A 24,216-nucleotide genomic window follows, 5' to 3' on the forward strand; every position below is an offset into this window, starting at 1 on the left:
CATAACAATGTCATGTCTGCTCTGTTTTAGGTGGGAGATGAAATCCTGGAGATTAATGGTGAGAGCACAAAGAACATGAAGCATTCACGTGCCATTGAACTGATCAAGAATGGTGGTCGGAGGGCGCGACTCGTCCTCAAACGGGGGGATGGATCTGTACCTGAATATGGTAGGCAAACTTAATGTAAATTACACTGCTAATGCCAGAATTGAAACTATATTTTGTTCCAGCTGTATGTACCGCAAACCAGAAAAAAAGCTTCATAATGTATCTGCTTAGTACATCACAGAGGAAAACTGTTTTAAACTAATTTTCATGAACGTTATAACTGTAAATAATTAACATTTCACAGGAAGACACTTTCTGATCTGTTGATTTAAAATGACTTGTCGTGGTTTCAGCACAAGATTGGGCTGTCAGATATTATTGATTAATGAAGAAATGGTTGCCACAGAAGCTTGTTCAGTGATTTATACCTTATAAGATCTGTAGCACCGATGTTTTATAGCTGAAGTAATATTCCCTCCCAAGAGCTGTATGCTCTGCTGATGGATTATTCCTCTCACTCTCTGAGTCATATTGTTGTATTTCTCAGCATTATCTTCTGGTTTATCTGGGGTTTAATTTTCTGATACATTTTTCTTCCCTCTCAGATGGTTGTTTGATACTGTATAAAGTGTAATATTTTCTTGTCTTTCACAACAAACCCCTTCTTCTCTCTATTAAGATGCACTGTAAAACAGCCTCTTGTCTGTTCTATTTGTTTTCTCCTCTCTATTCCTCTTCCTTTCTCTCTGATTGTCTCTTGTTGCTGGGCTCTTCCTCCTCTCTCCAGCGATGATGGCTCCTCATCTCGCTGTTGGTACAATGAGGAATGACAAGATGGGAGAGCCCTGTTTCTACCTAATGGGCCAAAATCAGACCACGGTTTGTAGCCAAAAGTCTGTCCCAATCCACTCTCCCTGCCATCTTTTTACTTTCAAATTTGATCCACCCCTCCTTCCAGCTCATCCCTACCTGAATCCCACTTTGTGTGTGTTTATGTGCCGGTGTGTTTACATGGTCTACATGCTTTAAGTCTTGTCATGCCTGAATTAAACTTTACTCCTGTGAATCTGTACACGTACAAACCCTCTCCCTCACCCAGTCAGACTAGATATTTTTACTGGGACTAATTTAATGCCACTGCTCGTCACACGCTGCTGCCATAGCAACCCGTCTCTAATTTGGCAGACTTGCAGCCAAACACACTCTTGTTTTTGTTTTTCGCTTTTGGTTTGTTCTTCCCAATGATGCACATTGAGTTGTTCAACATTTTGTTTTGAATGATTTCTTAGGTGCCTGCTGTGTCATTGATAACCCCTGCCCTACACGTGCCGATGTGTTGCACCTGCTGTTGTTGCTGACATCACCTTGTGTTTCAAACTGCAGCCCCATAGAGAAAACATGTTGAAGTGATTTATCACTTCAATGTAATTTATATGTATATGTGTAAAACATCAGTTTAAATTATCCATAGCTGATTGTTTCTGGGGATATATACAGGATATGACAGTGTACGTGCATGCATGATTTCCATAAAACCACTGCATTGACTTTCTGTCATGTCAATGCAAGAGCCCACATGGACAACATGGAAAGTCATGTTTGCTAAACACAATAAATGTCATGTTACTGACATACTTTGTAAAAAATATTCTTCAATCTAATGCTTCTTACAAAAGGTATTTCCAGTCTAGCCTCTCCTCTTTTCTCCTCTCCTCCAGACGGCAGCAGTGACGGGAACCCTCCCACACCCGGGGCACAAAACACTCCGGAAGTGAGAACGCTGCCACCCAACAGCCGATATCACACCTCATTGGAGTCCAGTTATCCACCAGACCTTCACAAACCATCACGCCAGGAGGAGTCTGCGCGTGGCCGAGACAGGGACAGGAACTGGGACAGGGCTGTGTCAGATCAGATGGACTACCAAGGCCGGCAATTTAACCCCCACCATCATCACACCTGGAATAACAATCACAGTCAAAGTACCCCCAGACAGCAGTCTCCAGACAACAGTAACAGCAGTAGCAGTGGCAACAAGAAGAGCCGAGGCCGCAAAGTCAAGAAGTCCGAGTCGGAGAGCGGTATCTCTAAACTCCTAAAGACTCTGAGGAAAGACAGCTCAGGGAAGAAGGCTGCAGCTGCAGAGAAACTAAGGGGGCGAGAGCTCTCAAACAGCAGTTCTACTTTGGACGAGAGGTTTCGTCTGCAGCGCCGAGGCTCCCTTGACCGCTCACCAACCCGAAAGCGCACCTCCTCCCCTGATCGTCGGCGGGCCAAGTCGATGGACCGCAGGGCAGAGCGAGCGCATCGGGACCGTACACCTGAGAGGGAGTATGACGATGGAGGGTTCCTCGCTGTCACCCCTGAACGCAAATTTTACGAGCGGAGGCTCCTCAAGGACTCGCAGATGGCTGGGCGAGTCAGGGAGGCCACAACCCCCGAGCGCACCAACAACAACGGAGATTCCTTGTCTCTTTCCAGGGGCCGTACATATGATAGAGCCCCGAAGAACGGCAACCTCCTGAGAGACTCTTCCTCAGAGAGGAGGGAGGAGCAATATCGGATGAACGGGACACCGGACAGACGATACAGAGTGGAGCGGGACTCTTCCCCTGATAGCAACTACAGCCGGGACGAGCTGAACTATGCAGCAGCACCCAGACTAAAGGACTACTATAGCATGATGAAGAACAACGCTGCACACAACAATGCTGCCTACAACAACACAGGCCATAACAATAACGCAGTAGGCCGCAGCCCAAACCAGCTCCCTGAGCCCAAGAGAAGGCTGTACAAAGAAAGCCCCAAAGACCTCAGCATCTAGAGCAGAGCAGAGATCCCCCTCGCCACTCTCTCCTCTATATGTGCAAACTATGTACCATACACTGGAATTGGACTTCTGAGGATACTAACTCTTGTGCTTTATTTGGTCAACTGGTTTATTTGTTTGATTTGATTGACTTAACTACTTGTGATCCCATCCCGAGATTCATAAAACAGCAGGAGTACAATCCCTCTATCAGTTCATACTGGTTGTTTTGTCATTGTTATAGTTATTTTGAACATAACTGAGGTTGTTGTACTATAGTAAAGGTATTGTATGTGCCTGCATATGAAATCAGTGATATTGCTTTTTGTAGGCATTGCTGACTCTAAATAGTATGTTCCCTCAGAGGTATGAAACATGCTTCCAGTTGTGGTAACTTCTAACTACTAAGCTTGTTTTAATCTTGTTTTTCGATGTCTTTTCCATTCCTGAATTGCTTTACTGAACAAACTATAGCACAAGACACTGATGGTTCACAAGAACTGTGAAAATCACGTTTGACTTCAGGCAAAAAATCTAAATTTAAGATCTAGTGTAAAACTAGAGTGAAAATTATATAAATAATATATGACTTTTTTTTTGCATTTGCTCACTATTTATTTTTAATTTGGCACATATTTTGAGCAAGCTTCATTAAATCTTTAAGGACCATGGTAGAAGTACACACTGTACTTGGGAAAGCATGCTCTACCCTTGTTTGTGTTGCATCTTTGAAATGTGTGGCAGCTCACCCTCCTTTGCTAAATACACCCAAACTCCCAAAATTAAGAAAAAAAAAATCTGATGTGAAAATTGGAAATGGTGGTGTGAGTAGGATTATAAAAGTTAAATACTTGAATACTCTGATCCTTTGTTCCTACTGATGTAGCAGGGAAGGAACTTGACTAACTTTCAACTACAAAACTGTTCTGGTAGATTCTCTGTTGCGTAAAATGAATTATCCAACTTTGTTGCGCATCAAAATTTCAATTTCCTACTTTCGATGACTCTGCTTTATGCCAGAATACCAGCTTGAAGCTGCCATAAAATATGATTTTCAGATATGCCAAAAAAAAAAACAAAAAAAAAAAAACTAAATAAATTTAAAACAAACAAATGTGTAAATGATCCCTGTGCAAGATGCATGTGTAAATTAAAGTGTAGTTTAACCACTTTATCCAATAGATCTGAGTGAGAATAATCCATAAGGAACATGCACTGTAATCCCACGGTAATTGTTGATAATGATAGCCACATTTGCGCACTAACCACCTCTTGGGTCCAGACACAAAGTGTGGTTTGTTGTGTTGGTAACATATGGAGAGTCCCGGTACAGGAGATGACCAATCTGCCATGCTGAGCCATGCTGTCACGCCACTGGAGTCTGACTGCTGCTTTATAATGTGTTTTGTGTGTATTCTCTGTTTTATGTTTCATTAAAGAACTAAAAATATATTGGAAAACCACAACAAATGCATTGTTTGATCACTGTTGTCGCCATGGTACTGTATTTAACAAAAAAAGAAGAAAAACAAAGAAAAGAAAAGAAACACGTTTAAGAAGTTAACCTGTTGGCCATCACCTGTAAAGATTTTTTCCAATGTAACTATTAGGAACCTGTCAAGGAATAAAATGTTGCCTTTTTCTTGTACAAAAGAGAAATTTATGAGAAAACCTCAGCAGTGAGGAATGTGATATTGTGTTTATATCTCTGAAATGGACCTGATGATTTATGGGAAATATGTTGATTTACTCTGGATCAGGTATGTAAAGACATTTTAGAATGAAAGACTGTATTTGGTCAATCAGAAACTGTTTGATGGTTTGAATCTCTCTCGATGGTTAGCCTGCCTTTGTATTATAAAGCACTTGTATGCAGTCTGTGTTCTTCAAGCATTATTTCTTGCAATGTGCTCCGGACATAATGCTGTCTCTGTGTTGATAAAAGCAGTACATGTATATGGGCCAATCTTTTTTATAAAACTATGCATATATAAATACTACATTGTTCATAGCTTTATTTGACCCATGAAGCTATACATAACATTAGTCTAAGTACAAGTAGATGTGGATTTATCCAGCTTCTTTCCTTGAGATGGATTACAATGTATATGTAGCTATCAAAAGAAGTCTGTGAATGCTATTTTTATTATCAAATAAAGTTTTCCATACAAATTCAAAAAGGCTTTCATATTTCTGCATAGCCGTTTTTCACTCACGTCTCTGGGGAGGCCTTTGAGTTTGTTCTCTCTTTTTTTGATCAAATCACTCGGATGTGGGAGTCGTGGTCACGTTACGTTTTAATATGCAGCTTTAGAGACTTCCTTTCATTGAAGATCGACACTCGACAAATATTTACTACATTTAACAGTGACTGTACACTGGTTCACACACAATCCACAAGAGTAACATGGAAATAGAACAATGGAAAAGAAAGAAGTTGGAAGCATGGGCTGTCAACTGTATTGCCTTTTTTGACAGAAAAAGGCATTTCATCTTATTTCCACAAGACATAATGGTGCATGCAGTACACACTACCTCACTCCATTCACTCCACTGGTATTCTCAGTGAGACAACAAAAGCACAATCCATATTTTTGCATTTGTTTTAAAGTTATAGCCAGTGTTGTAATAAGACTAATAATACCACTGATATACTTTTTCATCTCAAATAATAATTGCATAATAAAATGACACTATATAGAGCTGGGTTACAGTTTAAGGTGCTGATAAATATACTTTATTAAACATTATTTGAATTCATTCACAATGTCTATACTGGGTTCATAACTTCCAATTAAACATGTTTGTGGTGTTATAGTTTTAGATTATATAGTGATTACTCTAATCAATAAATATATAAATAATTGGGATTCAAAAGAGAAAAGAAAAAAAAAGGTTTCTTCTGAACTTTAATAATATCAGTGGTGTTTATAAAAAGTTAAATGGTATCATACCTGTGTGAACAAGCATTCATAAGATTGTCATCTATCAAATATTCTTCAAATACCTTCATTAAAAGAAAGAGGGGCTTTTCTTTTTTAATTCTAAATTAAAACAGCAATTGAAGGATTTTTTCCCCTTAAGCTCTCAGCTGGAGCTTGACTTCAGACTGCTCAGTGAGCGTATCTGTATTCCAAGACAGATCCACTGGTATGGTGGTTGCTATAGCTACGCATGAAGGTCATTACAGGAGAGATTTTGAAGCGTTTTTATTTCTTCAGTCTGGCATACTGCACAACCAAGAGCTGAGGAGGAGGAATCACATCACTATCTGAGTTTTTGTCATTTATAATACCAGTACAGGTCATTATTGATGTCTTTCAAAGAGTTTTAAAAAATCCCAGCCTTCAAGAACCTGGTATTCTAGTAAAATAACGCTATAAACCTACGTAGAACTCCAGTGGGTTTCTACTTTTTGATGAACTACATAATCATTATCTGCAATATCTATCCTCTGTTAAGACTGTATCTTGTGAGAGCTAATAAAAGAACATTTTATTTGAATTCTGTTGAGAAATGTTGTGCAAATATCATAATAACACTTCCAGTAACTTCCCTTGACAATGTGTTTATTTTAGGTCTATATGGTTTGTGTGTGATATGATGCAAGTGAAGAGTAATCGTTTCCATTCCATAACCTCTGCATCAAGGTGTCTCTAGGTAATACCGATTTGTGTTATCCAATAAGTCTTTGTCTGTGTTAACCTTTCATTAATGTGATTAATATTCGTCATCAGATAAAGTTGGTGTTGTGTCAGGTGTATATTCATCCCTGATTAATAATGTCATAATCCCCTCGCTAGGACAAGTTCTAAGTCCAAGGTGACCTGTGACTGAATTGAGATTACAGTAGCAATGCAGGTGCAACTACAGGAGCATTTCAAACACAATGTTAAGTTTCTGAACTGTTCCAAGTGTTTGTACCATTAGGTCCTGCAGTAGTCACTACAATAATAGCTCTAAAGTAGAAATTGACTCAAGACATAAATGCATTCTGAATAGGTCATTCACATTTATTCATTTGATTAAATATACTACAATCATTTGAACTTTGCCACCCAAACTGTAAGTAAAACATAAACAGGATGATTCATTTGCAAAGTGCGATTTATTTTACGTTGCCTTGATTACATGCCTCTACATTCAAAAATAAGCCAGTATCATATAGGTTCCAACTGTAAAAGATTAACATTATTTCCCTTTCCTCTCAGGAAAAATCTCAAAGATTGTTGCGTTGGATATTCTGTACATACAGGAACCATTCTGTAATGGGCTGACCTTTCCTGCAACTGTCTTTAGGTTGAACCAACTCATTTGTAAAAATACAAAAAGGAAGTTATTTCTGTAGACATTAGCCTTCAGTCGTTTCCCGGGGGGAGCAGAAGTCTTCTTCTTGGATAGTGGATCATGGAGCCTCTGTTTGATGGCCCTTTTATGCAGGAGACACAGAGCTGGAGGAGACAGAGGAGGCCTCGGTCTTGGAGGCAGTAGAGGATGCTCCCTCCTCCTCCTCGAAGGGATTCTTTCCGCAGCACAAGGTGGTGATCATGCAGTGGCGGAACTGCTTGTTCATGCAGATGTAGATCATTGGGTTGTAGATGGAGGAACTCTTGGCAAAGAATGCCGGGATGGTCATGAAGACAGGTCCAAACTCAGCGCCCTGATTTGTGAAGATCCAAACAGCCACACTGGCATAGGGTACCCAACATACCAGGAAGGCAATGACCATGATAATGACCATGCGGGTGACTTCCCTCTCAGCCCTCTGGGTGGTCTCAGACTCCTGCTGAGCAGCAGCAGCCTCCTTGACAGCGCAGAGCAGACGGCCATAGCAGAAGAAGATCACAATCAGTGGGATGAGGAAGTGGCATGTGAACATGTAGATAACGAAGGACTCATTGTTGAAACCTTCTGCCCGTGTGTAGTAGTCGATTCCACATGAGCACTGCATGCCCTCAGGGATGTAACGGGACCAGCCAACAAGAGGGGGCACGGAACAAGAGCAAGCCATAACCCAGGTGAGGGCCAAGCCCATGATTGCGTGGTTCTCCCCAAAGCGGAAGTTGCTGAAGGGCTTGCAGACAACCACCCACCTCTCAATAGCCAGAACAACCAGTGACCAGAGGGCAATCTGACCACCATGGGTAGCAAAGAATCCTTCCAGATTGCAGCCAAGGCGTCCAAGGACGAAGTAGCCATGCATAGAGGTGTACATCGTTGTCGTGAATCCTCCGAACACCATGAAGAGGTCAGCCACCGCGAGATTCAGCAGGATGTAGTTTAGAGGGGTTCGCAGCTTCTTGTGTTCGATGGTGACGTACAGAGTGAGGAAGTTGATGGGAAAGCCAAGAAGGATGAGTAAAAACATGTAGGCACCCAGGGCAGCATAAGCTGCTGGGTTGACAAGGTAGTACTGAGGATAATCATAAGGACTCCGGACAACGCCGGTGGTGTTAACCATAGGGACATAGAAATAGGGTCCCTCTGTGCCGTTCATGGTTGCGGCTTGCGGTTGCGATCAGCCCTTCGGTGGTGTTTCTTCTGGCTGTTCAGGAGAGTGATGGAGAGGGACCTTGCTACAAATGGACCCAAGTGGTCACGGTCTGGCTTTTAAAGGCACACCTTGGATTATCACTTTCCAAATCCGTCAGCACAAAGTGATTTAGGCCACAGTTAATATCTAATCCAGCCATCACTGCAAACATAACTGACCACTCATCAAGATATTAAGGTTACACCTGCTCATTCCACTTACGGAGCTGTCTGATGACTGTTCATTTTAAATTATAAATACAACATGGTAAAACTGTTTCTGCAATCTACATGAAATAATTCACCTTTTCTTCTCCACTAAATTTGATAGATACTATACTAGGCACCTTTTTCTTTGGAATTGGAAGGTAATAAAGCAAATACCTGCAGGTCTAGGGAGTTGAAGCCACTGATTTGAAGCCACATATGACACTCATGTATATATGAATTTAAGCATTAGTGTCAATGTGTATTAGCTGTGTGATGGACTGGTGACCTATCCAAGGTTTCCCAAACCCCCTTCAACCTGAATAGAGCTTAGCAGGCAAAGAGTAGAATTAATTTATTCCATGACTTGTAACCCCAAGCCCTATATCTAACACTGAATGACTATGAATTCATCCCAAAAATAAGTTGTCAAGTCCAATTCTAAGAACGAACATTTTGCTAAATATCTGCAGTATGAAATCCGATTAAGCAGCCAAAATAACTCATATAGTGAACTATAACTTACCCTTATGACAAATAAATATATGGCAGGCCTTTCTGAAGACAGTCAAATCGCTGTCAAGATTTCTTTATTTCATCAGAGGCTGTTCTCATGCTAAATGATGACTCATGGACACATGGGGTAACATGATCTACAACATAATCCTAACATGATTATTTCCAAAAGATGTTGAACTGCATGGAGTGCCTCACTGAGATTATAAATTGCTTGTGCAAGAGCGTCCGAGCCAAGATAGCAACAACAGATAACAGGCCTTAAATATTTCTAAAAATATATCCTGGTCTCTTGTATTAATGTGTGGTAAGTAGTTGATTGTCTGTAATATATTGGATGTAGAGCAGAGGCAGTAGTGTTGCTGAGTAGCGGACCATCTTAGCTGTTGGTAAAGAGCTCAGCACTTTCCTAATGGGTGTTGTATTAAAGAGATTTGGGGCTTATGGATGTGTTACTCTCACACGCCTGTAATGGATTTAATGTCGCAGAGGGTCACTCTCACTCAGTAGGATGTTGCCTTGTTCAGATGTGATACCTTGATATTTCTTTCATTTTCTTTTTTTTTTTTAAATTCATAATATTGCTCATGAATGTGTAGCACTTTCAGAATAAACAAACTATTAACTATGACAAACCACAAATTACTACATTAAGTATTTCTATGTAAGCAACTAGGCCTCTTTGAACCCATGGTGTCAGTATTTTTCATTAATAATTAGATCAGTAATTAACATGTATGCTTACATACATTATAAATTTGCTTAATTAACACCTTATTATGATCTAGACACTCACTGGAGTAAAGCAGAGATAATAGAGGCTCTTCGTGGACTGTTCTGGAATTATTCCTCCATGTTGGAGGGGTCAAGAGTTGCTAAGTGTGAAACACTCATTGCTATGTGTTTGGTGTTTTATTTCTACATTTTTACTATTGTAAACAAGTGAACAAGGCTAAGTGTGATATTTAGTGTAACAGTAATGTTCTGCTTTCCTGTGTTGTCTTTTGTGGTGTTTTCCCACACTTTTTGCAGGTCAATCTTGACACTATTAGGCTATTTGTGAAAACCTTTACGAATTAAAGACTTTTTATTAGAGGTGCAATGATTAGTCAATTAGTCAATCAGGACAGAATTAATCAGCTATCAACTATTTTGACAACTAATTAATCATTCAGTCACTTTTCAAGTCATTTAAGATAGTTATACAAATATTGTTGGGTTTTGGACTCTTGGTCTGAAAAAACAAGGAATTTGAAGACACCACCTTTAACTCTCGTAAACTATAAATGGCATTTTTTGATATTTTAAACGATTAATCAAGAAAATAATCAGCAGATTAACAGATAATCGTTAGTTGCAGCCCTACATTTTTTTCAACTCAAGTGCCTGGCATTAAATCTCATAATTGACTGCACCTAAAAATTGAGAGAGAGAGAGAGAGAGAGAGAGAGAGAGAGAGAGAGAGAGAGAGAGACATGGACTCTACAAAGCTAGTCCCGTCAATATATATGGGCATCCAACACCAGCAGACAGAAGATATTAAAGAGCACACAAAAATACAATATAAATAATACAAAAATACAAATACAGAAAAATACACACCCAAAGGCATCAATCTGTTTGTGGTTTTGTACTGCTGTACAGCCTCTAAAACCTCCAATTCAATTTACACCACTCTGTATTCTGTCTGACGGTAACAACTCGTATTCAGAGTATAGAATATGGGATGGATTGGAGAGAATTCTCTTTACCCGTTTACAGGTGAAAGAGAGACTGAAGATTATGATGATCTTTCTGATCAGTCTGAACCAAATGCGACAACTTTGATTTTGATGATACAGGAAGGTTCTCAAACCATGCAGTCATTCCATACCTGATTACACCAAAACCGCCTGATAAAATAAAAACATAATTTCGAGTTCGACTCCATACAGACACAATCCATGTTAAAAAATATCATGTTGGATTTATTTGATTCATTTTTTGGTCTGCAAAACATTAGAAATCTGTTGAAAGTGCCCATCATAATTTCCTAGGAGCCCATGGTGACATCTTCAGATTCAGCTTTTTGTCTGACCAAAAGTCCAACACTAAGAGACTCAGTTTACTATAATGTAAGACAAGGAAAAGCACCAAATCCTCACATTTGAGAAGCTGAAACCATCAAATGTTTGGCATTTTTGCTTGAAGAAAACAAAATTGTGAAATTATCACATAGTTTTCAGATTTATTTTATGTCAGTTAACTGATTATTCGACTAATTGTTTCAGCTCTAATCTCATACTGCGTGCCACATCGTACATCATGGATGTAGACATATATTTCCTCTTAAATAATATTCTTTTCCATTTTCAATAGCAGCAGTAGATGTGAGGGACACAAGAAGCACTCCTGTGAAAATTTTTTTCTTCATTTTATTCTCTACATATTTTGATATATTTTTAAAAACGGGAAATAAAGATTTACTGTGAACTTGCTCTTTTCCACCAAACTGCAAAGATTCAATCCCAAACTCAACTACTTTTGGGATAAAATATATCCACCCATCTATCCATCTTCTATAGCCGATTATCCTGTTCAGCGTTGCAGGGCACTGGATCCTATCCCAGCATGCACGGGGACAGCTTGTAGCAGGTTCAAATACATAAAGACTTCTCCCATCAATAATAAAATTGCACCAAAAAACAGATTGATTATGAAGGACATTAGACCAATTGAACAATTATCAAAGAACAGTATGGTATTTCTATTCTGGTGTGGGCTGAGGTAAAATTTGGTGGATGGTGGTCATCAAGTGTTTTAAGGAAAGTTATTTTCACTTTCTAAGTAAACTGTGCTCTCTGGTTGAAAGGTAATGACACGACTATGTGACTGATATAATGGCCAGTTTCCAGAAGCAGAGAGCATCATGTTGTTAAATCTTTTATTAATACATTTATTCATTTATTTTATTAGTGAGCCCATTAACTAAATACATTTAATCTAAATGAATCAAGACATGTTTTAACAACTGTGAAAGTGAAAGCACAGAGGAGAAAAGTGATTGAAATGATGATGCATGAGCACTTGGGGGTAGTGAGCAGGTGAAAAGTGAAAGAGAATTAATGTGGTTATTAATTAATGTGATGACATCAATTTAAAAACAAACTTGCCAGAGGAAAATCTTGTTTTCATAGGCCATGAGTGACCAGTGGACTAAATGGAAACTATTATATATTGTTAATTAAATCATCAGCTTAAGACATCTAGAAATAATATAGACAAAACCTTTGAATATAAGTAATATAGAGATGAAAATGTACTTGGAGATATAAAAGACATTCATTTAAAAAGTCATTATGAATATTCTTGCATAAGCCTAACTGAGTACTAGTGTAAATTTTAAACAAATTTCGTACAGTACAACAATTTTCTATTTGTCTGCAATTAAAGTTTTCACACATCAGCTTTTATACAGAGGCCAATTCATCAATGAACATCAGAAATGTTTGGGAACCTTAAAAAGTGTTTTAGCCATGTTTACAAGGCTTGCATTATCTCACATCTCTAGAGTTAGGTCAAGTCAAGTCAAATCAATTTTGCTTGTATAGCCCAACATCGCAAATTAAAACATTTGCCATAGGGGGCTTTATTATCTGTAAAGCAATACAACATCCTCTATCCTTAGACCCTCGACTTACCTTAGGATAAATTCAATTCTTTACTTTTTCAGTTTCTACAGAATTGTTGCTTGAAACTGAGATTCAACTGAGAGTTTGCCAACCACATACACATAATACCCCATACTAACAAAAATACATCATGAAGACTTGAATCTAGTGACTCCAGTTTCCAGTCTAAAGTCTAAATATCATATATTTAAAAATCTAAAACAGTCTTAAACCTAGGTTAGCACTGACCCACAGAGATCTATAATGACAAACTAATAAGGGTTATTCTTGTTTGTTTTTTCCTTATAGGTACAGATATAAACAGTATAAGTCTGGTAGTAAGCGCATAAATAAAGGATACTGTGCATCAACATACCAGTGTTATAATAAAGTACCTATTGTGTGTTAGGCTCACTATTGTGTGACATGGTAAGTTAAAATAAAGCCTTCAAACTGGCAAAAAAAATTGTGAAAAACAAAACTGTGTAGAGAGACATGAGAGCCACAATCTACACACTTATTATTCATCCTCATGTTGTAAAGGATTTACAGATCCAGGAGGGGATCAGGACAGACCTGCTGAGCACAAAGCCTAGCAGTAAAGTCTCTCTGCTCTGTTGTGGCAGATCTGTAGGTGTTTTGCTGCCCTCCTCAGGAAGCCAAAAGAAGTACACTTAATCCACGGGTGAATAATCACTGCTGCTAGAAAAACATCAAACCAAAATCTGATATTACCTTGATATTACCTTGATTGCATTTTTAACCAAGTTTTCAAAGTTCAATCTGAAATCCCCCAATTCAATTCCATCAGCTTCCTCTTCAGCAACAGTTTTTCACTTGAGTGTTCACATTTAAAATACTGTTTTCCATTCAACACAGCAGGTCCAACTTTTAATCTTGATTTATTTTTTAACTTTACCTTCATCCCTTTTATCAGGGCACACATTATTTCCTCTTGATTCTATTCATGTCCTAATGTCTATAGTCTTTGAAACTCTAAACTGGAACTTCTCTAAAATCATTTTCTATCTTCAGAATAGTTCATCATATTATATACTACCTTATTGTATTTGTTTCCTAATAATAGGATAATTATGTTTACTTCTGAACCCAGGTCGTTTTCTTGAGTAAATGAGCCTGCTACATGAATTACTCGAATCTTAAGATGACTTTGTCTTCAGCGGAAACTAAAAATGTTTTGTCTAAGTCTCATGGCGAATTTGTGTATAAACAAATATATCTGCTGCGGTTATGGTTTAATTGAGCAGTTGATTTCCACTGAACCTCCTTTACTAAGATGCTAAACTGAATATGGACAGTACTACAGCGTCAAAAAAGGATCCACCTGGACTGTATGGATGCCTCAGACAAGGACCACTGTAATGAATAATACACTGAGATTCAGCCTTATCCTTATGAATAGTGTATGACTTTCTCTCCAAAGAGAAACACACAACAGGAGATGTACTGTTGTACTGTCTTGAGATGTACTAATTTGTAAAATAGACATGGTTTGGAAGAAGCACTGTCTGAATTTTTATCAAGTGAGTGAGTGATTTTTCCCTTTATATCTGCCCTTTCTTCAATGTCACATATATATTCTGTACCTGTATCCCACCAGCGGGTCCAGTAGAGATTTGAGTGTTAAAAACTCTTCAACCTCTGACTAAGGAGAGCCACTACTCAGGTGTTTCCATCCTGACTTAGAAACACTAACGAGTCTCACTTGGTTTACCCTTTACATTATATCCATTTTACAAATAGGACTTTGTTCAAACAGCCACAGCCTTGCTGCCAGACTTCAGCTATTTTTCTTTTTTTTTGCATATGAATGACTGGTTTTTAGAGGACAAATGTGTGGGCAGAGTGTGATGCTCTCTCACTCTGCCTACAGGAACTCTCTTGCTGAGTGACCGGTAGAGAGGAGGAACACTGTGACCAGGACATGGCACATTCCACACCACCAGCTCCCACATACATTTCACACTCAGAGTTATAAATCATCAGACCCGTAAGAGCAAAAATAACATCAGCTGGTGTCGAGGATGTCAAGATTCCTTTAGAGTTTGACTGTCTGAACAACGAAAACTATGCCTCAAAAGGTATCTTTGGGTTAATCATTATTGTCATTATTGATTAAGTTGTTGATTATTTTTTGAATAATGAATGACTCATTCAGTCTAAGAAAAATGAGAAAACTGTGACAAATGTCCATGTATCTGGATCCGTGTATAGCTAATGATCCCTGGTCGACAATCAAATACACAGCAGCTGAAATCTGCAAGTAACTGACCTCTTCAAAGAGAGTAAATGAGAGAACTGTGACAAATGTCCATCACAATTTCCTAAAGCCCAAGGTGATATCTTCAAATTAGTTGTGTGTGTACAGCTCAAAATCCAAAAGATATTCAATTTACAATAATATGAAAGCGAGGAAAGCAGTTAATTCTCACAATCAAGAAGCTGCAAACTATTTGGCATTTTAGCTTAATGAATTACTTTTCTTCAATTTTTTATTTTATTGGTTATGAGACGAAAAAGCAACAACAGAACAGACTGAGGTAGACAATACACAAAAGAAAAAACAGAGATGTCAAACATACTGAGGAGATGTGTCTACAATGTGATCTACAAGCTGTTGAGACAGAGAGACAGAGTGAAACAAATATTCAGAGATAAGGGATGAAGCATCATATGTCAAGAAATCCTCCACCATACAAATGAGGGTAAACTTCCCTACATCTCAGGAAGCAGCAAAAATAGCTCTCTTGGCTGCAAAACATGTATACACTTTCCACAACCTAAGAGAAAACAATCCTCATTCACTGTACTTTGTTCAATCATTTTGTATTTTTGTATATATGTTCAAACAGATTATACTGTTTGAAGTATATTTGTTATATTGTGATTATCTATTTTGTTTTCTTGTGTAAAACCTAATCATTCAGTAATATGTAACTTTCATGACAATAAATCTTGTTTGAATTTGTGCAGTGGATGAGCCAAGCCCCTGTGTAATTAATAACTAACGATTCTTACATGATACAGAACAGAAGAGAATCAATAAATGGCTTAAAACAGTAATTATCTGTCAAAACTATGGTTGATTACTTGCTTGATGATCAAGCAATCTGTAATTGTGGATTAATCGTTTCAGCACTGATTTGTTTTTCAATAATTATCAGGTGCTTTACTGATGACATCATGAGCTGGGTTAGGTATAATCACACACAGGTCTATCAGCAGGTCAGTGGATAAAGCAGACAATTACTCCACTAAAAGACAAGCTCTCCTTTGTTAGTACTTCAAAGCAAAGAAAGATGATCTGTAAATCAATCCCAGCTTCATTTAAGAGGCAGTTGAGTGGATCTCTTTGGTGCTGCACATGCCTACAGCATGTTTGCCAGCAGTGGGAGCTGTTAGCCTTCACTGTACTGCTTGACATAAAATCGTTCACATTCTGCATTATTATTGATTCTACAGGAATCGACTCGAGCAATATTTGCATCTTGATGCTGGATTAGTCGTACCATCTCAGGCCAGCAGTATTTGAGGCTGCCAAGCTGCCTCTCTTCAATACATTATTCACATTGTTAGTTGCAGCAGTGCTTCTCTCGAATCCTGGTGCATCACAGCTGATGCATGTCCATGTTTCTTTATCTAAATCAACGTCTTCCAGACCATCACTACTATTATTGCACCGAGGGTACGTGTCAGCGCTCTCAGCAGGCGGTAATGTAGGTCAGATGGACCTCTCTGACCATCCCCTCTTGTTGACAAAGACTGTTATTTGTCAGGAATAGCATCCAGGCCTATTCAGTAACCATAAAGTGCAGAGAAGATGAGGTCAGAGGTGTTGTTACAGCTTCATTTATTGGAGCCCCACAGGAAAATCGGATCATACGGTATCAACACCATCTACTCTCACCTGAAATTATCAGGAGATGGAGGATTTGTCAGACGACTGAAACAGGTTTGTGTTTGGACCTACTGTATATTTAGGTCTGTGTATAGCTAGTGATCCCTGGTAGGCAATCAAATACACAGCAGCTGAAATCTGCAAGTAATTGAGCTCTTTAAAAGAGAGTACAAGCACATAACAACCTCTTATTTCTTTTAAAAATATCTATTTGTCTTATGAGAAATAAAAAAGAACGCCTTTTCAGTAAGCCGATGGGGGGCTTATTTCCCTCTGAACAGTCAGAAGCATAAACAGCAAACAGTAAATCTCTCTCTTTCTTTCTATCCTCCGATTAGCCTCAATTAGCCTCTCTTCCTGTCTGTCTCTTTATGGTCTTTCAAGTTCACACACACACACACACACACACACACACACACACACACACACACACACACAAAAACACACACACACAGACACACACGCAACATTCTGTCTGTGGTGACGTTTCTGTGACTCCTTCTTACCGCCCATTGTTCATGTTTGACAACTGCAAAGAAATTAGCAGTCTTTGACATGATTCATCATCTTTCAATCGACTGGTTGCTAAGGTGATGAATCCACGGTGCATGTGCAGAGTGCTGAAATCCTGTGGAGTGTGTGGAGAGCGATGTCCTCAGTTTAACACACACACACACACTTACACACACACCCTGACTAAAACATCGGGCTGAGTATGCTTCTTACCTCTCCTGCTTTGAGGTTTTAGGGTTTAGAGAAAGAAGCCCCAGATGCTGGTGGTTAAACCCCTCACTGTGTGCACAAATGTCACCCTCATCAGCAAACACTTTCCAGACACACACACACGACACCTCCCACGCACTCATCTGCACACGATCACACAACAACCGCTTCAAAGCCACACATATTTATCAGCCTTCTCTAAACTCCTTTTATCATATCTTATCATTCTTATGCTAAACAGCCACACACAGATTTTGGGGTTGTAAACTAGCATAGCGGCTAATAACACCCGGGTCAGGCATGTTGATCCCAGCGTGTTGGCTTTTGTTGTTGTACTGTTTGGCTTGTGTGGACAAATGTTTATCTCCTTCACCTTTGGTGCATTAAAAAGCCAATTTGAATTTCAACCTGAATCCTAACATGGTGAGCACATGTAGCCAGGTGGTTAAAACTGACTTAAATCCAGTGCACCTGATTGCTGAACTCATGCAAGACTGGTCATGAATTATGTACCAGAATCAGCCAAGTTTGGCTAAAACTGGTGCAAAGCTACTGACTGGAGCTGCTTCTAAGCCCAAATCCTCTCAAGTCCACACTCACAAAACTGATCCAAATTTGAAATGTATATCCAACAGTGCCACAGATCCAACTCTCAGTCAGTCCTCCACTGCCGAACACAGAATGAAATGACACTCAGCTGCAATTTGTCCCACCTCAGATGGCAACTACACTGTGACCAGTAGTGGATTTTTGAGGCCGATACCTGTATAGATATTTCAAAGTTAAAAAAAAAAAAAAAAAAAAATGATAATGACATATCAGCCAAACGTAATCTTTTAACATAAAAACATACCGTAAACAACCATTTTTGACACGATCAGTTGATTCATTTATTAGTTGTTCGTCAGAAAATAAATTGGAAATTATTTTGATAATTGATTCGAGCAAAAATGTCAAACATTCTGCAGTTCCAGTTTCTCCAATTTGAGGATTTGTTGCTTTTCTCTGTTTTTTTTTAATCTTCGTAAGATGAATATCTACCAGTGTTGGTTAGACAGAACAAGACAACTGAAGACGTTGCTGTGGGCTCTGAGAAATTTTGATGAGCATTATTTCACAATTTCAAATTATTAATTGAGAAAATAATCGGTTAAGATTAATCAATAATGAAAATAATGGTTAGCTGCCACTCTATGCACTGAGTACAACACTCTGTGGGTTAAAAATAAATTTGTCAGTGCCAGAGAATCTATGTAATCGTGACATTGTTTTGTAAATTACCTTAATTATCTCTACCATTTCTATACTGCAATTTCTTGTTACTTATCAGTGGACATATGAGCTGATACTGATATATATACTATATACTGTCAATTGGCAGATATATTGGTCTGGCTTTGCTGTCAACATTGATAAAAATATAAAATAAAAAAATCTTCACTGTAGTCCTCTCTCTTTTGTCTACTGCATATCCTAAAACATGTCAACCGAGAGCAGTGATCTGTATAAAACTGCAGCCTGTTGGTTCAGCTGTGTAACTGTTGCTTCTTCAAGAAGATAACAGGGATACACCGATCCAGCTTTTTCTCTCCCAATTAAGATTCTGATACATCGACTCAATAACCAATCCAATACCAGCACTCGTCTTTTCCCAAATTTAAAATCTGCAAACCTCACAGCTTGGAACTAATTGGAATCATTTTTATGTAAAGTAACATGAGACCAGGGATTGCTGTGGAGCTCAAAACTGAGCCCACTGTGACTAAATGAATGTAACTGATAGCAGAAACACTGAATTTTATAATGACATTAACAAAGAAACTGTTTTTACTGTGGATATGTCATGTCATTGCCAGGATCCAATCAACTTAATATGGTCAATATCATCACCAACAACACAATTCAGTGCATCACTACATAACCACCTCTTTCACCAAGCATCTTCCAGACTGTATCATTTTTCCCCCTAGAATTGGAATCTAATATCACAATAAATATTACAACAAATACATCTACTGCACCACTACCATCAGCCACTGCTATCTCACTACTTGCAAATACAAGATCCACAAAAAAACTGTTGTACTTGTGATTATTTAACTCCTTCCATGCATGCATACTGTCTCTTTCTGACACACTGTTTAGACAGGATCATGGTTGAGACAACTGACAATTGCTACAAAATGTGTGTCCTGACCCTGCAGATACATCACAGTACGGACCAACTCATCACATTTATTACTTTTTAGGTATATTATAGCTATTAGGTGCTCTTGTGGTAGCGCAAAGGTGGACCTCACTCGTATTTCTTGTCCTATTGAAGGTGTTTTTGTCATAGTGTTTATTCTCTCTGTAGCCTTGACACAAGAAACACGGCACAAAGCATGATGACGCTGTTTTGTGTTTTCATTTTTAGACATCACAGGTCAAAAGAAAGAGGGGCCCTGTCAATCGGGGGCATGAATAATATTTACACATTCAGTGTTTGAAGCTTGCCTGGGCTCATCTGTGTAGAGACATTAATATTTATTATATATGTGTGTGTGTGTCCTACATGAACCAAACAGTAATCCTACGCCACTGTACTAGCTATCTACACGATTATCTTTAGTTCAAAACAAAATTCTTATTCATGCATGACAGTGAGAGCAACTCGCCACTACTCATTCCAATTTTACAGACAGATTAGCTTTGGTGAACCAGCATGCTTGTAAGTTTTGAAGGCATTAATCATCAGGCTGGTGATGTGGCGTGAATACTGGAAAGTGGGCGAAGATGAAAACATTCAACGGGGATATGCATCAGTGGAGCTGCCTCCCCAAATTTATCAAGTGTGTCTCCAATTTAGAGGAAGTGAAGGGGGAGATAGAGTTTCAAACATGCCAGAGAATTAACACAATTTCCAATTAAGGCTTTCATTTCCTTAATGAGAGGGAGGGACTAGTGCAGACTCAGAGACAGATCAGCAGATGATGGATTGGGCTCCTGAGGGGTGTGACTGGGAATAGTCTACAAAGGCTTTACAGCCCATCTGCTTGGTAACCTCATTTGACTCCTCTTGAGAACACATACCGTTATATTAACTTGATTTATGGCTTTAAAATTTTTAAGTTGTATTTTCCTGTAGGTATGTGTGAAAATTAAAAATGATTCACTGTTTTACATACCAGATGTAACACTAAAGATGATAAAGCCCTCTCTCCTCCTGAGGAGGATTTTGTGTTTTGCTAACTCATTGTTATGAAATACTCCACCACATCTCTTACGGCTGGAAAGCCTGATAGCTATATTTGAGGAGCTTCAGCAACAGCCTGAGAGTTGATTGAAGTCTGCTAGTTAGCCTGCGGAAGCAGCAAGACCATAAGGCCTCAGGTCTGTTTATTGAATTACATGAGGGGGGTCTGATGATTGGCATAGCAACTCATCTGTAGGGAAATTGCCTGTGAGAGAGTGGGAATCATGTGACTTTGTCCGCATGACCAGTTAATGGAGGTGAGGGAGAGCATCAATGCATGAAGATCAAACAAACTCTCTACTGTTCACACCTAAAAAAAAAAAAAGGGGGGGGGGGGGGGCTGGACAAAGAGCTTCCTTTTCTAGATATTTAAGGAGATATTTTTCAGGAGCAGTTTTTCACCTTTGGGATACGGTCAGCTCCCTTTGCTGGTGCTGGCGGCTAGTGATGCAAAGATGAAGAATAGACTTAGTTCTAAAAGAACATAATGCAGGCTGTTAGCTCATTAGTATCAGCTGTTTTATAGTCACAAATCACCTTTAATCTGGTGCTGTAATAGTCGAGTAATTGATCATAGAAAATTGATTTGACCTCAATGTTGTGAATTGTTTTTTCACTTTAGTCATTTTTCAAGTGAAAATGCCAAACATTTGTTGATTCCAGCTTCTCAAATGTGATTTGGGTAACACTCTCCTTAATCCCCCTATTTAGCATTTATAAGCAATATATAAAACAATAATAAATAATAAACGGTTTACACATTAGGGCTGCGACTAAGGATCATTTTCATTAATTTGCCAATTATTGTCCAGATAAATCAGTTAATAGTTTTGTCTATAAAATAATCAGGAGATTGTGGAAAATGTCTGTTAGGTAATAATTTCTTAGAGCCCATGGTGTCATCTTCATGTCTTGTTTTGTCTGATCAACAGTCTACAGTCCACAGAAAAGCTTCAAATTTATCAAATTTGAGAATCTGCAACCTGCTAATGTTTGGTATTATTGCTTAATAAATGACTAAAACAATGATTCAGTTGTCAAAATAGTTGCCCAGTTTTCTGTCGATCGACTAATTGATTAATGGTAGCTCAGCTCCGTAATGTATAAGTAAGCAGACATAAGGGTTTCTTAATGTATTTTTCAACAACTATAACTCCTCCTGTGGACACCTATTAGTGGATACTGGTATATAAACAGATAATTAATGACAATATAGTAAGAAGGAGAAATTATAATTGTTAACAAATACTGTACATTAATAAACATTTTAAAATTTCCTTGTGCTGTTCTGCTTACAACTACATTACGGTGTGTTTAAACCATAAAATGTTAATATATATAATTGCTTATAAAAGCAAAATAGGGGGATTTAAAATACAGTGTTACCAAAGAAGCAATTTGCAGGTGATATCTTAAGCTGTGGGATGAGCATTTTTCACTATTTTCTGACATTTTTATGGCCCAAATGATTAACGGATTAATAAAAAATAATAATAATAATAATAAAAAACAGACAATAACTGCAATTATCATTAGTTGCAACTTCAATCAAGTCAATTTGGTGGTTTTTACAATCTGGCAGGCTCACAGTCTCACTCCACTGGTCATTACTGCTGCAGTTTGCATCTACCTGCTACACACAGCTGCTGCTGTTTACGCCCCCTCTGCCCCAACCTCCTGCCCCATGATTTGGTTTCTTATTAATCATACATTCACTGGCATTTCTCTCCTTGTGCATTATGTATATGCAATATCTCAGTGATATGTGTCTGCTGAGTTCTCCTCTGTCACCCTCTGTATTTTCTGCTGCTTGAATGCTGAGGGGAGCGTCCTTTGTTTCCACTGAATACAACCATAAAGCTATTTGTAGCTATAAATGGTCCACTCTCTCCTTTGACATGAGTGGTTTTGAATTATTAATTCGTACTGCATGTTGACAGCGGACACAGCCAATGCAAAAAATAAACATCATGACAAACAAAGAATAAGAATATTACATTCAGTTAACCAACCAGTATGTCGAGGAAGGAGGTGTTAATCCTGCATTAGCCACATGACAGATTAACATCCAACCGTTTTCACCAGGCAATGAAAGGGACTAGCTGCTTGCACAGATGCACACGTGTACATGTGCTTGAGTCACTGTCCTTGCCTTTGGAGATGCTGATTATTTCTAACCAGAATGGATGTAGTTTTCCTTTTTAACTTAAAGGCAAACGTGCTTTACAGATTGCCTCGTGTGCTCATGTGTGGTGGCTGATCAAAGCTGGATCAAATTAATATTTATTGTTTATGTGTGTGTGTGTGTGTGAGCGTGTGTCTGTCTGCGTCTTTGTGTACGTTTGTGCGTGTGTGTGAACTGAAAGAAATAAATGAAAGCTTCACAGCATCTTCTGATGTTCGTCATGATCGCGTACAACCACTGTTAAAAAGGTTTAAGCCTGCTATTTTGGACACAATGCATAACATAATGCACTGTACGCATATACGCTCTCCCATCTCTCTCACTCGCTCACATATTTGTGCTTCTTCTGTCTCATCCTACTCACTCGCTTAATGACATAGCCCATATTAGATAATTCCTCTTAAATGATGTTGCCAAAAATATGATAGGCCCATCAGTAATCCTTACAAGGCTCGGAAATAGAACTGAATAACCCAAATGCTAACATGATCATCCAGTACTTAGTTGCGTAAGTGCTGGTACTCGCGTATACAGAGTGGTAAAATACTGCTGTCCTTCACCTTTGCTTGTTTCCCCTAAGCCTACGTTCTTGTGATTCTGCTGCTCTGCTCTTTTTCAGATCTGTTTGTTGCTTGTCTAGGAGGCTGGCCCAAACCCCCCCCCCTGCCCCGCAAAGCTCTGTGCTCATCCAGGAGACAGAGCTCCTCACTGTCTGGTAAAAATGACAGTGTCTTCCAGATCACGGCCAAACAGTGTGCTCATGTCTGCTGAGCTCAGGGTCTTACGGAGTACCAGCCTCACCAGTTTAATATTCCAGAAACCCGCCATATGAGCTCTCGCCAGTGACATAGCCTTGATTTATGTCTTGCTCTGGCCTTATCCTGGCTTTCATCAGGCCTGCAACAACTAACGACAGGTTTTTGTTGTATTTCTGATGGGTAAAAGTCTCACTGTTTGTTTTTTATTCCAACAAATATGAAGCAAAGTCAGAGCAATAGATTCTGACTGGATCATGTGGCTCAAAAATGTTTGGCAGAGGAACACAGCAAAGAAGCTGTGATCCTTGTCTTCCTTCATCTATTTTTTTAATATTAATTAACACGCTGACTATCACATCCATCTGATATAGTTAATTTGATTCCAAAACAGCAAGGAAATAAAGATGAAAAGCTGCTATTTGGTTTTGACAGCACTCATCCATGTCTGTTCTCAGCACAAACACAAACCTCGTCAACAGCAATAGAGGCAACTGTACAAGTAACGTAACTTCGAATGACAAATCCTCCTGTGCTAAATGTTTATGCTTCTTTTTACTGTACGGTTGGGGAAGTCTCTGGAGCAAGCATGTTTTAAGAATTTATTTGAAAGGATTCATCTCTACTTCAGCCATT

At 38.8% G+C, this 24,216-nt stretch overlaps 2 protein-coding genes and 1 long non-coding RNA gene across 17 annotated transcripts in view; 1 reads left to right on the forward strand and 2 right to left on the reverse strand.

Moving 5' to 3' along the window:
- The window catches only part of LOC122982447 (membrane-associated guanylate kinase, WW and PDZ domain-containing protein 1-like), a 98,577-nt gene extending 93,539 nt beyond the window's left edge, over positions 1-5,038 (forward strand). For 9 of the 12 annotated variants that reach the window (XM_044351739.1, XM_044351742.1, XM_044351741.1 and 6 more), the window contains 2 exons: positions 31-169; positions 1,768-5,038. In XM_044351739.1, coding sequence (XP_044207674.1) covers positions 31-169; positions 1,768-2,873 — 1,245 coding nt within the window. In that variant the 3' untranslated portion in view covers positions 2,874-5,038. Of the gene's footprint in view, positions 1-30; positions 170-836; positions 929-1,767 lie in introns of all 12 variants that reach the window. The other 3 variants (XM_044351751.1, XM_044351749.1, XM_044351750.1) reach the window with 1 other exon arrangement.
- The window catches only part of LOC122982450, a 90,094-nt gene that overhangs the window by 64,017 nt on the left and 1,861 nt on the right, over positions 1-24,216 (reverse strand). The window lies entirely within an intron of this gene.
- LOC122982449 (rhodopsin) lies at positions 6,847-8,451 on the reverse strand. The gene has a single exon (XM_044351752.1). It carries the CDS (start codon positions 8,353-8,355, stop codon positions 7,291-7,293), a length of 1,065 nt encoding a protein of 354 aa, XP_044207687.1. The 5' UTR covers positions 8,356-8,451; the 3' UTR covers positions 6,847-7,290.

This window comes from Thunnus albacares, chromosome 5 (assembly GCF_914725855.1).
Source record: "Thunnus albacares chromosome 5, fThuAlb1.1, whole genome shotgun sequence".
Taxonomy (NCBI): domain Eukaryota; kingdom Metazoa; phylum Chordata; class Actinopteri; order Scombriformes; family Scombridae; genus Thunnus; species Thunnus albacares.